Consider the following 16,222-nt stretch of genomic DNA (forward strand, 5'->3'; position numbering starts at 1 on the left):
AGTTTGAAACCTTAAGAAGAGCAGGCAAAATGAGTTTTGTTTTATGCTGCAAAATACCCTTCAGTTAGTGGGACGTGAGGGAGAGAAAAGAAAAAAGACAAAACTTCCAACTGTGGAAGTACAAGAGGACAACTGGCATAGGGACAACAGGAGATTTATTCTCTATGAATAAACTAATTAATTTGATTGAAAAATGCAACCTGCAGAGAGCAAAAGAGATTTACTGACATTTCTACAAGGACTCATAAAGATAAGCACAGCAAGTTCCATCAACTTCTCTGATAATTGTGGTTAGGACATGCAGGGGGAAACTAAAACCTTTGTGATGGTAAGGGAAAAAATGAAAGCAAGTCAGTAAAGAGGCCAACTGAAGTTATGTTCTGGTTTCCGTCAGCAGGAGGAGAGATATGAATAATATCTGGGTGAAAATATAAGCCATACGTGGGAAATAATTGTGGATCACCATCAACACTTTGACTGAAAGAAAATATGTCTAACAAATCTGGCTCGGCTTTTTTTTTTAATGTCTGTTCTAATCATAAAACAAGAGAACATACGTGAAAATGAATAAAGCAAAGTTGGTTCTGAACAAATGAGTGGATTTTCTCCCAGGTGAAGTGACCAACACATTGCATATGTGAATATATGAATGAATGCATGAACAAATGAATTTCATTGGGTAGTTCCAATCAGTGAAATGAATTTGTCACAGTGAACATTTTAATAATGCATAATCTCAGACTCTTATTTGTGATTTTATATTACAGTTTCATTAAATCATTTTTAAAATTTTTCCAATAATGTTAAAATTAGAATTCCTTGTAGATCAAGGTGGTTCAAAGACCAGCAGCAACAACATTACCTGAGAACTTGTTAAAATGCCCAATTTCAGTTCTCACCCTGATGGATCTACAGAATCAGAATCTGCAGTTTAACAAGATCCTAGCTGATTGCTTAGCACATTGAATTTTGAGAAGCACTGATCTAATTGAAACAATTATAAAAAAATATAAATCCACACTCCTTCTTCATAAACCACTATTTCTGATATCTTCTGTTGCTATTTTTCTATCAACTGAAGTGGGCCAAACATTTTAAGTGCTTTCTTAGAAGCTCCAAAAATGGTGCTGGTGACGTCTCATTCAGTCCTCAAAAGTTGCCATCATGTCCCATGGGTGGAGCGAGAGTCTCATGCAAGAATATACAATAGATTCAATATGAGAATACTGACAATTAATTATTGGCTTAATAAGCAGAGGTTATTATCATACAGTAATTTGGTCAGGTTCAAATGGATACAGCGGGCCATGACAATTTTTTTCTGTAAACGTGCAGTTAATATGTTGATATTCCTTGTTCCAGTAATATAAAATATGTGACCCTTATAGTTTAAATTATAAACAGAAAAGCCAAATCTCTGGGATTCATAGTAATGAGAGAAGAAAGTAGCAGTTTTTGGAACAGTGCCTTTTCACAAAGATAAATAATGATAATTAGAAAATTATGGTCAATCATTCATTCATCCATCAAAATAACAGTTCTTATCTGCTATATTCCCAGGATTGTTTTAGATACCGGGGAAATATCAGTGAACAGACTAACTCCTTCTCTTATCGAGCTTGTGTGCTTAGTGAGGGGAGACAGACAATTAAAACATATGTATATCGTATCAGATGGCGTTCAATGATAAAAAAGGGAAAAGTCAGGGACTTGATTTTAGAGAGTGAGGCGTGTGTTATTCTGTGTACGTGGTCAGTTAGGGAAGGGCTCACTGATGAAGTAATATTTAAAGAGAGGTCTAAATAAAGGGAGGGAACAAGCCATGCAGATGGCTATGGCAGAGGAAAGCAAATGGAAAAGTTCTGAGGCAAGAGGATGCTGGCCATGTTTGAGAAACACTGTGATGGAGCTGGCAAGGAGTAAAATGATGATATTCTGATTTATGACTGAAAAATAATTCAAATTAAATTAAGAGAATGGCTCGACAGGAGAACATTTAATGGAAGTTGACATTTTTATAATCTTAATTCTGATATTTCTGATTGAAGAAGTGTTTGCATTTTTGTACTGTGTCTTCTTATGTTTGATTGGTAAATTAAGTGATACCACTGATTTGTATAAGTAATATTTGTCATGTATCTAGTATGTGCCAGGCACTGTGTCAGGTATTATATAGTGACATAATTGTTGAAATTGAGAGTGGGCTTCTATTACCAAATAAATGAATATGTATCTTGGAGTGTCAATGTTCCCCATTCTTCCTAGAGATAATTTAAAGTCTTCCAATCATTGTATTTAATAGTCATCCTTGGTTTGTGATGACCTCTGCGAGTTTCTTCATCTACTTTGTAAGTATTTAATCAGGGAGATTAAATTGACGGTTACCGTTAATGTATTTGCCACAAGAATCTTTTGCATCCAGCCATGAGGCTTCTTTATTACGTTATTGTTACTATTTTGAATTTATGCTTTCAAAATGCAAATGATTTTGTTTGCATTTTGAACTTTAATCTTGCTCCAGATAGTCGGAGAATATCAATAATTAAACTGTTGTTGAGCTATATGGATGGAGTAATAAAATAGATCAGGATTTTGAAAACAATGGCATATATTTGTTTTACGAAATCCTTTTTAAACATCATAATATTTCTCACATTCCATTCATTGGGCAAATAAATATTAATACACATTTAATTTTGAAGGAGAGTTAAAAATTGCCTTTTCTTTCTAGTTGTAGGAAGAGGAACTTTGCAGGTGAATTCTTTCTAAAGTATTCATTGTTAGATACTAGACTAAAAACTATAGCTTCCAAGACCATGGTTGCAGGATGTAATATAATGGAAACTATCAGAATGTGTGGGAACTTTTGAAAAATGTACATGACCTGTTCTCCTCGGTTTCTCCCCTGACCCAAGATGTCAGGTAGGAATGGCGATGCTGTAAAGAAGAGGAAGGACACATTCATTTTAAGCGGGGGGGAATCTTTTACCCTCTTTATATAATTCTGTTAGACCTTTTCCTCATTGTTTTCATTCTCCAATGGAAAGTACTATAGTAGTGTCTAAGATTTATAGACAGAAGAACTCTGTCCTGTGTCAGGATTTGCAGCTGGATCTTTAGGTGTGATTAGGATCTGGAGGAAAGAAGGCATACTTATTTAGGCAAAGAGGTGCAGGAGGGCAAGGAGGGTTAACCACCTGCACAGATGCTGGGAGTAAACTTTCAGAAATTGAGTATGGGAATGAGCAATGGTGGTAAAAATAGTGATGGTAAATGTGGTAGAGTAGAGGCGACGGTGATGGTGATAATCTTACCTACTTGTGGTCATTGTTCTTAATAGGTTCTCAGTTTTAAACTGTATATTGCACAAGGCATTCACTGAACTTTGATGAACATTACAAACCTTGAGTGTTGAAAAATGATAATGTGCTACATGTGACCCATTTATTACTGCCATAAAACAAGACACCTTGACATGTGTTTGTACATGCACTACCGAAACTTTTCTTTAAAAAATTCGATGTTGCTTTTCTATTTTAAAGCAGTGTTTTTTTTATCTTGGCCTAGGACATATCATGTATTCTGATTTATACATTTAATGAAACCCTATAAATATTTAAAATATCTGGTCATTAATTTTACCTTGTTTACTGTATGCTTGAGGGGAACTGGATCTCATTGTGTTTCTATCATTATTAAAACCACATATTATGGTTTCTATCATAAATGTAAACCTCGTGTTAAGAACAGCTTTCTCAACAGTGACTATCCTTTTTATTTTGGTGAGAAGAATGAGTAAAATTATCTTTTAATGACAGTCTCTATAAGGTTTCACTAAATGATATTCTTTGTTCTTCTTTTTTTTCCTCATCCTTATAAGTACTGCCATGAATGAAATAATGAAGAGATATAAAATTCATCTCTAAAAAGTTAATATTAGTACAGGCAGTATAGGGTGATGGTGAAGCAGGCTCCAAGGCCAAAGCACCTGATTCCCACTCTCCTGTCTCACTTTGCTTGCCTTTTGACCCAGGTAAACTTTTGTTTACCCATCTGTAAAATAGTCCAATATCAATTCCTGTATCATTAAGATTAATTATATTGATATCTCTCATGGGGTGTATAATAAATATAATTGGTTATTTATAAATAAAGTTATATTTAAAAGTCACAAATTGTACAAGTTCAGAAGAGCTATTTAATAGATAATTTACAACATATACCATAGTTTATAAATAATTAGGTAAAAACATTTTTATATAACATAAACCTGCCTTCATGTCACCTCCATGCCTCCAGTTTATATTAATCCTGATACGACCATGCTGTGTGGGCCCAGCTACCCAAATATTTGCCACTTGTAAGCACCAAGGGCTGAAGTAAAAATTATGCCTCAATGTTGAAAACCAGCATAATTGTTTTCAACCCCTAATGTTCATTGGAATCTCCTGGCTGGAGATAAATTCTGCTAATTCACCTTTCTGTGATAACTTGAATAAAACCTGGGCTTAAATATCACCTTCATTTATCACTTTCTTAATAGAGTAAATACAACAAAACCTTATACAAGGGAGTTAAAATGACTACATATTTAAGCATATGTGAGCATTCTGGGAGAATATACACAATACCTGAGCTAAAATCAAAAATAATCTATTTATTAAAACTATTTTTGCTAAGATTTTAAGCCAACAGTTTTAATAACAAATTAATTTTAGTTTTCATCATTGTGAGTTTAGTTTCTAAATGTCATACATTTCAAAGTAAAAAAGTCATTAAAAATTCAGTTTCTCTAATTCATACTGGTAGCCCTCCTTTAAATCAAATATATAGGTTTTATTAATAACTTAAATAATGGACTTATATTTTGCATGTATAACATGTTAATTGAATATCGCTGGTGATTCTTTTTCTTTTTTTTTAAGATTGGCCATTTTTTAATTAAGTTTATTGGGGTAACATTGGTTAATACAATTATATAATTTTGGGGTGTACATTATAATTTGACATCTGTACATTCTATTGTGTGTTTACCACCCAAAGTCCAGTTTCCTTCAGCTACTATATATTTGATCTCCTTTACCCACTTCACCCTCCTCCTGCCACACAATCCCATAAGGTCATGGACCCCTTTAACTACAGCCTACCTACCCTTCCCCTTCCCCACCCCCTACCCTCTGGTAACCACTAGTCTATATAGTCCATGTCCATGAGTCTCTGTTTGTTTGTCCTGTTCATTTGTTGCTTTTAGGTTTATATCCCACATATAAGTGATATCATACAATTTTCAACTTTTTCTATCTGGCTTATTTTGCTTAGCATGATTATCTTGAAGTCCATCCATGTTGTCGCAAATGACAGTATTTCGTCTCTTCTCATGGCTGAGTAATATTCCATTATATATATGTACCACTGCTTCTTTAGCCAATCATCTATCGCAGGACACTTCAATTGCTTCCATGTCCTGGCCACCATGAAGAATGCTGCTATGAATATCAGTGTGCAAATATCCTTTCAGATATGGGTTTTCAAGTCTTTGGGGGTAAATACCCAGTAGAGGAATTGCTGGATCATATGATAGATCAGTTTTTAGTTTTTGAGGAACCTCCATACTGTTTCCATGGTGGCTGAACCAATTTGCAGTCCCACCAGTGATGTATGAGGATTCCTTTTTCTTTGCATCCTCTCCAACATTTGTTATTACTTGTCCTATTGATTATAGTTATTCTTACAGGTGTGAGATGGCATCTCATTGCAGTTTTGATTTGCATTTTTCTAATAGCTAGCAATATTGAGCATTTTTTTCAAATATTTGTTGGCCATTTGTATGTCCTCTAGGGAGAAGTGTCTGTTCAGGTCTTCTGCCCATTTTTTGATTAGATCATTTGTTTTATGCTGTTATTGTGTTGTTTGAGTTCTTTGTATATTTTGGATATTAGGCCCTTATCGGAGGTGTTGCTTGCAAATATATTTTCCCATTTGATGGTTGTCTCTTTACATTGTTGACAATTTCTTTTGCTCAGCAGAAGCTTTTTATTTATTATTATTATTATTATTATTATTATTATTATTATTGTTATTAATGCCTACAGCACCTGATATTCCTAGGTGGTCTCCCTTCCAAGTACTAACCAGGCCCAATCTTGCTAAGCTTCCGAGATCAGACAAGATCAGGCATGTTCAGGGTGGCTAGGTCATAGGCCTGAACAGAAGCTTTTTAGTTTGATGTAGTCGCATTCACTTATTTTAGCTTTTACTTCCCTTGCTTTTGAGGCCAAATTCATAAAATCCTCTTTAGGTCCAAGGTCCTTGAGTTTAGTTCTTATGTTTTATTCTATGCATTTGATTGTTTCAGGTCTTATACTCAGGTCCTTAATCCATTCTGAATTAATTTTGCTGTGTGGTGATAGCCAACAGTCTAGTTTCATTCTTAGTTTCATTCTTTTGCAGGTGGCTTTCCAGTTTTCCCAGCGCCATTTATTGAAAAGGTTTCCTTTCTCCAGTGTATGTTTTTGACTTTTTTGTCGAAAATTATTTGCATATATGAATGTAGGTTTACTTCTGGACTCTTGATTCTGTTCCACTGGTCCATGTGTCTGTTTTGTTGCCAATACCATGCTGTTTTGATTACTGTCGTTTTGTAGTATAATTTGAAGTCAGGCAGAGCGATGACTCCAGCCTTGTCCTTTTCTCTCAGGATGGCTTTGGCAATTTGGGGTCTTTGGTGCTTCCATACAAATATGATGATTTTTTGTTCTATTTCTTTAAAAAATGCTGATGAGTTTTTAATGGGGATTGCGCTAAATCTGTATGATGCTTTAGATAATACGGTCATTTTAACTATGTTAATTCTTCCAATCTAAGAACACAGAATATCTTTCCATTTCTTTGTATCTTCTTCGATTTCTTTTAATAGGGTCTTGTAGTTTTCATTATATAGGTCCTTCACTTGTTTCGTCAAATTTATTCCTAGGTTTTTTATTCTTTTTGTTGCAATTGCAAAAGGAATTATTTTTGCCACTTTTTTTTTCTGACACTTCATTATTAGAGTATAGGAAAGCTATGGATTTTTGAATGTTGATTTTATATCCAGAAACTTTACTGTATTTGATTATTATTTCTAGTAGTGTTCTTGCGGAGTCTTTAGGGTTTTCTATGTAGAGAATCATGTCATCTGCAAATAGTGACAGTTTGACTTCTTCATTTCCTATTTGGATGCCTTTTATATCTTTCTCTTGCCTGATTGCACTCGCTAGGATCTCCAGTGTTATATTGAATAACAGTGACAATAGTGGACAGCCTTGCCTTTTCCTGATCCTAGAGGGAAAGTTTTTAGTTTTTCACCATTAAGTATAATGTTGGCTGAGGGTTTGTCAATATGGCCTTTATTATGTTAAAGTACTTTCCTTCTATACTGATTTTGTAAAGTGTTTTGATCATAAATGGATGCTGTATTTTGTCTAAGGCTTTTTCTGCATCTATTGATATCATCATATGATTCTTTTTTTTTTAATTTGTTTATGTGTTGTATCACATTAATCGATTTGTGTATGTTGAGCCATCCCTGTGCCTCTGGGATGAAGCCCACTTGATCGTGGTGTATAATCTTTTTAATATGTTGCTGTATTCGATTCACTAGTATCTTATTTAGGATTTTTGCATCTGTGTTCACAAGAGAAATTGGTCTGTAGTTTTCTTTTTTTGTATTATCTTTACCAAGTTTTGGTATCAGGCTGATATTGGCCTCATAAAATGAGTTGGGAAGAGTTGCTTCCTCTTCAATTATTTTGGAAGAGTTTGAGGAGAATAGATATTAAATCTTCTATGAATGTTTGGTAGAATTCACTGGTGAAGCCATCTGGTCCTGGACTTTTACTTTTTGGTAGGTTTTTGATGATTGTTTCAATTTCCATACTGCTGATTGGTCTATTTAGATTTTCCAGTTCTTCTTGATTCAGTCTAGGAAGATTGTATTTTTCTAAGTACTGGTCCATTTCTTCTAAGTTATTAAATTTGGTGTTATATACTTTTTCATAGTATTCTTATATGATCCTTTGTATTTCTGTGATATCAGTCGTAATTTCCCCTCTTTTATCCCTGATTTTGTTTATTTGTGTCCTTTCTCTTTTTTCTTTAGTGAGTCTAGCCAGGGGATTGTCAATTTTATTAACCTTCTCAAAGAACAAGCTCTTCGTTGCATTTTTTTTTCTATTTTTGTTGTTGTTGTTGTTTTCAATTTCATTTATTTCTGCTCTAATTTTCATTATTTCTTTTTATCTGCTGACTTTAGGCTTCATTTGTTCTTTCTTTTCTAGTTTTTAAAAATGAAGCATTAGGTTGTTTATTTGGGCTTGTTCTTGTTTTTGGAGGTAAGCCTGTAATGATATAAACTTTCCTCTTATGACCACTTTTGCCATGTCCCAAAAGATTTGATATGTTGTATTATCATTATCATTCATTTCTATGTATCTCTCAATCTCTCTTTTTATTTCTTCTCAGATCCAGTTATTCTTCAGTAGCATGTTGTTTAATCTCCATTTATTTATGGTTCTTCCTGCCTTCTTTTTGTAGTTGATCTCTAGTTTCAAAGCATTACGATCAGAGAATATGGTTGGTATGATTTCAGCTCTCATATTAGTTGATAGTATCTGTGTGTCCCAGTATGTGGTCAAGTCTTGAGAATATTCCATGTGCACTAGAGAAGAATGTATAAGCAGCTGTTTTGGGATGGAAGATTTTGTAAATGTCAATTATGTCCAGTTGTTCTAATATGTCATTTAAGGATGTTATTTCCTTATGATTTTCTGTTTGGATGATCTGTCCATATCCAACAGTGGGTTATTTAGGTCCCCTACTATGATAGTGTTTTGGTCTGTTTCTCCCTTTAGTTCTGTTAGTAATTGCTTTACATATGTCGGGACTCCCTGTTTGGGAGCGTAGATATTAATAAATGTTATGTTTTCTTGGTGCATGATTCCTTTTATCAATATGAAGTGTCCCTCTGTATCTTTCTTTACCTTTTAATTTTGAAGTCTACTTTGTGTTATTAGTACCGCCACTCCCACTTTTCTCCGAATGCCATTTACTTGAAATACCATTGTCCACCCTTTCACTTTGAGCCTATATTTGTCTTTGGAGCTGAGATGTGTCTCCTGATGGCAGCATATCGTTGGGTTTTGTTTTTTGATCCATTCTACAACTCTGTGCCTTTTTATAGGTGAGTTCAGTCCATTTACATTTACAGTGATTATTGAAGTATGAGGTCTTCTTATAGCCATTTTATCTTTTGCTTTCTGGTAGCTTGCTGTTTCCATTGCTTCCTTGTCCTTGTGTTTCTATTTTCTTCATTTTGGTTGGCTTTTGTGGGTTTTGCCTCTGCTTCTTCTTGTTTTATGTTATATACTTTAGTTCTGAGTCTTCTGTGTGTGGTTACTATTACTAATATGTAAAGGATAGTTTTATATATATATAATATATATATATATATATATATATATATATATATATATATATATATATATATACAGTCGTCCATTTTCTTTTGCGCGTGCCTTATCTCCATTCCCCTTTGCGAATTTGGATCTTTGAATCCTCCCCTTTTTAGTTATTGTTATTTTCAGGTTGTCCCTATGTATGCTGAATGTTCATTAATATCTCGTTATAACAATTATCTTATTATTTAAGCTTATAATGAAATTGGCCATTTTTAAGAGTGAATATATGTGTCCAAATTACTTCAGTTACCATAAGCATCTTTTCACAACTGGTGGTTTTTTCCTAATCTAGAAAATTCATAATAGTATTGTACCTCCTTTCATTAGTTGTATTTCTTATTTGAGAATTGCATATAAGCAAGTAATTATGAAATCTAGGAAGTTGGGACTGAGAACCTGTTCTTCTAAAGAGCTTAACCTTCTTGGTGATTTTTAATTATAATGCCCAAGGATTTACAAAGTCTATAGTTTTACATCTTCATTAACATAGTAAGATATTTTATGCATTCTATGATGTATTACCACAAAGTGCAAGGAACACTACTATTAAGGCTATCAAATATAGAATTGAAAACATGTACAACTTTGGTATTTATAAATTTGTCTAGAAAACAAAAATTTTAAAAAATGCTATTTATATTTATTGCTAGATTCCTTAACACAGAATATCATTTCTTATAAATATTGCCTGAGATAATGAAATGGTATGGGTTAAGGAATTCCAAATAAGATTTGTCGTTATTGTCAATTCAGTTTCTGTTGGTTTGGAGCTGTATTGTCCATTATGACAGCCACTAGCCACATGCAGCTATTTAATTGTATATTTCAATTACTATAATTAAATATAGGTAAAAATTCAGTTTCTTAGTCATAATAGCCATATGTCTACTGCTCAACAGCTACACATGACTAGTGGCTATCCTATTAGATAGTGCAGATGTAGAGCATTTACATCATTGTAGAAAGTTTTCTTGGACGTTACTGGATAGAAAATAAATGTCCTCCCATATTCTAAGAGAATTTCTATAAAGTGAATCCTACTTTCGCATTGATTTCCTTCATGTTCATAGAGATATGTTCTCACAGTGGGGTATGGGATGAGAGACAGATCTATAAAATTATTTAAAATATGGTCCCTTTCACTGCAACTGACAAATAACCCAACTCCAATTGGTTTATACTACTGCTTTTTGAAGTGTGGTTCCTGGACCAGCAGCACTGGCATCCCCTTTGCAATTGTTCAAAATGAAGACTCTCAGGCCCCTCCTCAGTCCTACTGACTTAGAATCCATATGAGGACGTTTTCCCCAGGTGACTCATATGCACATTAAAGTTTGAGAAGCACTGGTTAAAACCATAAGGATGCTCATTATCTCATATTTCAATAAATCCACAGGTGATGACTCTAGACACTATTAAGTCTGTGACTCTATTTTGCCATCAAATCCCAGCTTCTTTCAGTGTATCTGTTTTGATAGCCTCCCTCTGCCCTCAGATGATCTTACAAGTGGAAGTTGGCTGCAGCGTTTTCTACTATCATATCCTCACATGTTTCTGCTTCTAGATTGTGTCAGGAGAGTCTCCTGTCATGTACATTTTTATTCCAATTCCACTACCTCCTCTTTCAATTGCCAGTTGTATATTGATGCTCCATTCTCCTTTTGCTTTTATGTTCCTTTCTACATGGCCGCTTGACAATCTTAAAATGAAACTAAGTAAAATGTAAACTCTTTTCTTGCCTATAGGTGGTAGATTTTTATTTTATGAATTTGACAAATTTTCATAATTTATTTGCATCTTTAGAATGTCTCTTGGAAATGGGGAATTTCTTTTCCATTTTAATAGTGTTTTAAGTCGAACAATATGAAATTTTCATTTTTATGGAATAAAAAACTCAGCTATCAGCAACTTTATATAACCCAATCTAAAACATTTTACCCATAAAGAACTTAATTCAAGGTTAAGAGCACAGACTTGGATCACAGATAGCTTAGCATTTGTATACTGGCTTAACATGTCACTGAGACCTTGGGCAAATTCCTTAACTTTGCCAAGTTCCAGTGTCCTCAGAAATAAAATAATAATATTATCTACCTAATAAGGTAAAAATGAGGACCATGTGTAATTACTTGGTGTTTCTTAGACACAAGTCAGTCATGCTCCACTTTCACAATTTCTTTCATATCTGCACCCTTCTTTATCATTATATAGTTAATACTTTCCTGGAAATAGTTGTTATTATTTGGCCTTATCCTTAGCTATATGATTTCATATATACAATTAAAATCATACATGCACACACACACTATATACAGTTAACCCTTGAACATTGTTGGGATTGGGGTAGGGCAATCCCTCACACAATTGAAAATTTGTGTATAACTTTTGACTCCTGAAAACTTAACTACAGTTTTCCTTCGGTTCCCATAGGAGATTGGTTCCTAAACCTCTACAGATACCCAAATTCTCTGATGCACAAGTCCCTTGTGTAAAATGATGTAGAACAATGCATAGAGTCAGCCCTTTGCATCACAGATTCTCAGTCATGGATAGAAAATACTGTTTTCGATCTGTGGTTGGTGGAATCCGCAGATATGGAAGGCCTATTGCATATTTATTGAAAAATATCCACATTTAAGTGGACCTGCTCAGTTCAAACCCATATTGTTCAAGGATCAACTGTATATATATGTATATGTGTATGCATATGTATGTGTGTGTATGTATATATATGCTAAGACACTAAAATGACTTTATTTTTATTTGTAACATTAAAATCATTCTTTAAACCACAAATGGATTACACATCATCCTTTAGGATCAACCGAAATAGTGTATTTAATGCTTGACAGAAAGATTATCACACGAAAAGTGAACACTCGTTAGCCGATATATTTTAAAATTAGTTTTCACTGAGGTCTTAATCCAAAGGTTAGTTAGCCTCCCCCCGCCCCAAAGTTAGTCCTTCTTCTACCATATTTGCAAAAGGGGGCATTTGTGATGTAAAGGATCCTAAACAGACCTTCTGATAGCAGTGCCCCCTCATGATTGCTCCTCCCTCAGCCCTGCTATTGCCATGGGCCACTAGTCACCTCCTGCTTCTCACTCCGGAGAACTCTGGCCTGTAATTCACCTGCATGTAATGATGCTGTCACTCCACAGATATCAGTGAGTGAGGGAGGAACAGTACCTTTTACAACTTCTTAATTGTTTTCATATGATCCCAATATGGAAAGCAGTAAGGACTGACCAGACATTACTGAATAATTAGAATATCTGAAGTAACAACAGTGGCAAAGCACATTTTTAAACATTACATTAAAAAAAAAAAAATACTTGTTCCTATAGTCCAAAAGCAAACCATACAAATTTAAGCTTTTCACATCTTTTTCCTCAATTTCTCTCATCTCTAAGTTCATTTCCTCTCAGAAGTTTCATCCTTAAGAAAATCCTGTGTTCTTCTTTGGGATTTGTCTCACTTTAAATACATTATATACTAGGCACAATAACTGGAAATAGCACATTTCTTAATTATATAATATTCATCATGAAATATGGAGATAAGTGAAGGAGAGCAGCTTCAGTAGTCCAAGTCTAGAAGAATACTAAAGGGGAGTGTTTGGGTATCCTGAGGATGATGCCCTTTTATATTTTCCTGCCAGCATCAGATTAATCTCTGTCTCTTTAATCTTGTGAGTTTGAGCAGTGGGTAACTAATAGATCAAACACACACAAACGCATGCCTTAGAAACACTAGCAATGATTTTCAAATATACAATATTCTCACCTAGATTCTTGTTATTCAAAGTGTCATCCCATGACCCAGGAACACCAGCTTTACCAGGCAGCTTGTTAGAAATGAAAATTCTTGGACCTGACCCCTTGAATTTAAATCAGGATCCTGAGATGGTCTGTAAATATTTAAGTTGGAGAACCTGTGACCAAAATCATAGGGCAGCAAATCCGAATGCTCATTTTAGGAACCAGAAAGAGCATATAAGGAGTGGTGGGAACTATAGCAAACTGGAGAGCTCATGCTTGGTCTATGAAGTACAATTGATATTCAACTTTACAGATAGTTGTTATTTAGGAAGGCAGGTTTACTGTTGCCAAATACTCTTAGATATTCTCAAGAGTGGCCAGGTCTAAAGTTTGCAGGTGGTGTCTCATGCTTTTTAACTATTGGCAATAATTTTAATTTATTTTCAATTAATACAAAACCAAATCAGGCACATGGACTACTATTTACCAATATGTAGTCAAGGTCTATGGTCAGGATAAGAAATATTTACATAGTTAAAACATATCTTCGCAGAACCCTTTCCAAAAAGAAGTGAATGATACATGTTTTCATGCTGACTGGTGTTACCCTACCACCACTTATATTTTTCTGTTTTCAAACTTGTTCTGAGATTCTGTTCAGCCTTCAAATATGTGAAATCTCTGACTTTCACATTTTTAAATCAGAACCCATTCTTAGGGAGCTGATACTTCTCTCTATAAGTGGAAAAGAAGTCAGGATGAGAATGTAATGGTCTCGTGTCAAAATAACTTCTAATAACTCCTGGGCTTTGGCACTTGCCCTTCTATTAATGTTAATATTAATAATATATCAATCTCAATGGAGTTTGGGTGAGTAGTGGATGCAGATTAAATTATCTAGAGCAGTGACTCTAAAACTTGAGTGTACATCAGAATCATCTAGAAGTCTTGTTAAAATAGAATCCTAGGCTCCAACCTCAGAGTTTCTGATTCAGTAAGTCTGGGGCAGGGCCTAAGAATTTACATTTCTAACACATTTTGTGGGAATGATGCCACTGGTTCTGGGAACTCACTTTGAGAGTCATTGGTCTAGAGAGGAAAAGCAGGGATCTGCTTGGCTCAGAAACATTGATGTGACTGTGCCAGTCATTAAAATATTGAACCACGCAAGTTGAGCACAGAGTATTACTGTATAGTTCCTGCCACCCAGCCATGCTGGTCCCTCTTTCAAGGTCCTCCAACTGGACATTCCTACATTATATCTTTAAAAGATATAATATTTGACAAAGCACTTATGGGTACATCTTTTCTTATTGGTTAACCCCTGAGTCCAGGTTTATAAGATGAAATCATTATTGTACATAAATGATTACTTGAGTTTCAGATTTCAGATTTTCAGGCAGAGCTCAAGAAATCTCCCAGGATCCAGAGATGAGTGAAGTATATGACATATCTCAATTCTGCCCCACCTTATGCTGTCAAGCTGTCCTGGCCTTTCTGATGTCTCAGGGCCCTTGCACAGATGGTTCCTTCTGTCTAGAAAGTGTTTACCATCCCTCTTCGCTACTTCCTCTTACTTCAAGCTTTAGACTTTTTCAAATATCAATACTTCAGGAAAGCATTTCCTTTCCTCACAGACTCAATTCAGTTACTCTCATTCACAGCATGAACACAATTATAATTAACTAATGGCCTGATGAGCTATGTATTATTTCTGGCTCCCATTCTGAGAATGTAAGCTCTGTGACTGTAAGGGTCTATGTGGGTCTTTCTCACCTTTCCATCCATAATATTTAAATACTCAATAATTGTACATTTAATAAGTGTATAAACCAGTTTTCCAACTCTCAACTCTCAGGCTGTATGTTCTGTAATAACAGCATTCCCGATGACCCCAGGTCAAGTTGGAACCTCTATGTAACCTCTGAAATGTATATAAATCTAATTATAATGATTTTTGGGGGTAATATTGTAATTGTTGATGTATCTATTTCTTTAAAAATCTCTAAGCTACTTGAAAATGAGGATAAGTATTTTCTTTTGTCCATTCCTAACAAGTAGTTTCTAATATAGATATGGAGCTCAGTGAGTATTTGTTGAATGAAACATCTATCCAAAAGTAAAAAAGTAATATTTTAAAATGAAATCTCTTATTAACTAACAAATATGTGTTAGACTTGAAGCTTTTCAAGTGTCAAAGTAATAATGTGGGATTTATTCCTTCAGTTCTTGAGATGTAAGATTTTTTAGCTTAATGTAATGACAAACCAGGCAGGAAGAACAACAAACACAAGGAATGATACTACAGACAGTTCTCATAAAATCTTATTATTAGGTCAGTTCTCAAGAGATAGGTTGAACCAATAAAGTAAAAGATTTATGTTCCTTGCAATGCTGGGATGGTATTCATTGTCTAAGAGGCTTAAACTAGCAACTTTCAGTTTTTACTTCCACTTAAATAAATGCTTCATCTATGTCACTTCTCATAAAAAGCAGATGTCTACATTTTTTGTTTGATAAATGAAAGCTCATTTTTATGGACTTCTGATTGCAGTGTGACTTGGGGGCCATGTGGTTCTGAAATGTTAAAGGTCAATAAATGGTATAATCTAAATATTTTGAACACTCTATATTTTGTATGTATTTTGTGTGTCTAAATGTGCTGACTAATGGAAATTTCTGGTAAAGATTTTATAAATCAGAAGAGTAAATTCCTAATTCAAATTATGTCCTTATCAGTTTTATAAGATGTGTTGCAAAAATGCTTTAAATATGCCTTCATAAAGAATATTTACCGTCTACGGCCATGCTACTCTGAACAAGCCCAATCTCGTCTGATCTCGGAAGCTAAGTAGGGTCGGGCCTAGTTAGTACTTGGATGGAAGACTACCTAGAAAGACCAGATGCTGTAGGTACAAAAAATAAAAAAAAAAGGGATTGTAAACTGACAAGGTCCTTGCAATCTG

At 34.5% G+C, this 16,222-nt stretch overlaps 1 protein-coding gene and 1 pseudogene across 1 annotated transcript in view; one reads left to right on the plus strand and one right to left on the minus strand.

Annotated features, from left to right (window-relative positions):
• DMD (dystrophin) overlaps positions 1-16,222 on the plus strand; it is a 1,897,222-nt gene that overhangs the window by 515,534 nt on the left and 1,365,466 nt on the right. The window contains 1 exon segment of the mRNA XM_039846417.1: positions 13,286-13,403. Coding sequence (XP_039702351.1) covers positions 13,286-13,403 — 118 coding nt within the window.
• Positions 6,084-6,202, minus strand: LOC120589034 (uncharacterized; annotated as a pseudogene).

The sequence above is a fragment of the Pteropus medius genome, unplaced genomic scaffold, assembly GCF_902729225.1.
Source record: "Pteropus medius unplaced genomic scaffold, Ma_sr-lr_union100, whole genome shotgun sequence".
Classification (NCBI taxonomy): Eukaryota; Metazoa; Chordata; class Mammalia; order Chiroptera; family Pteropodidae; genus Pteropus; species Pteropus medius.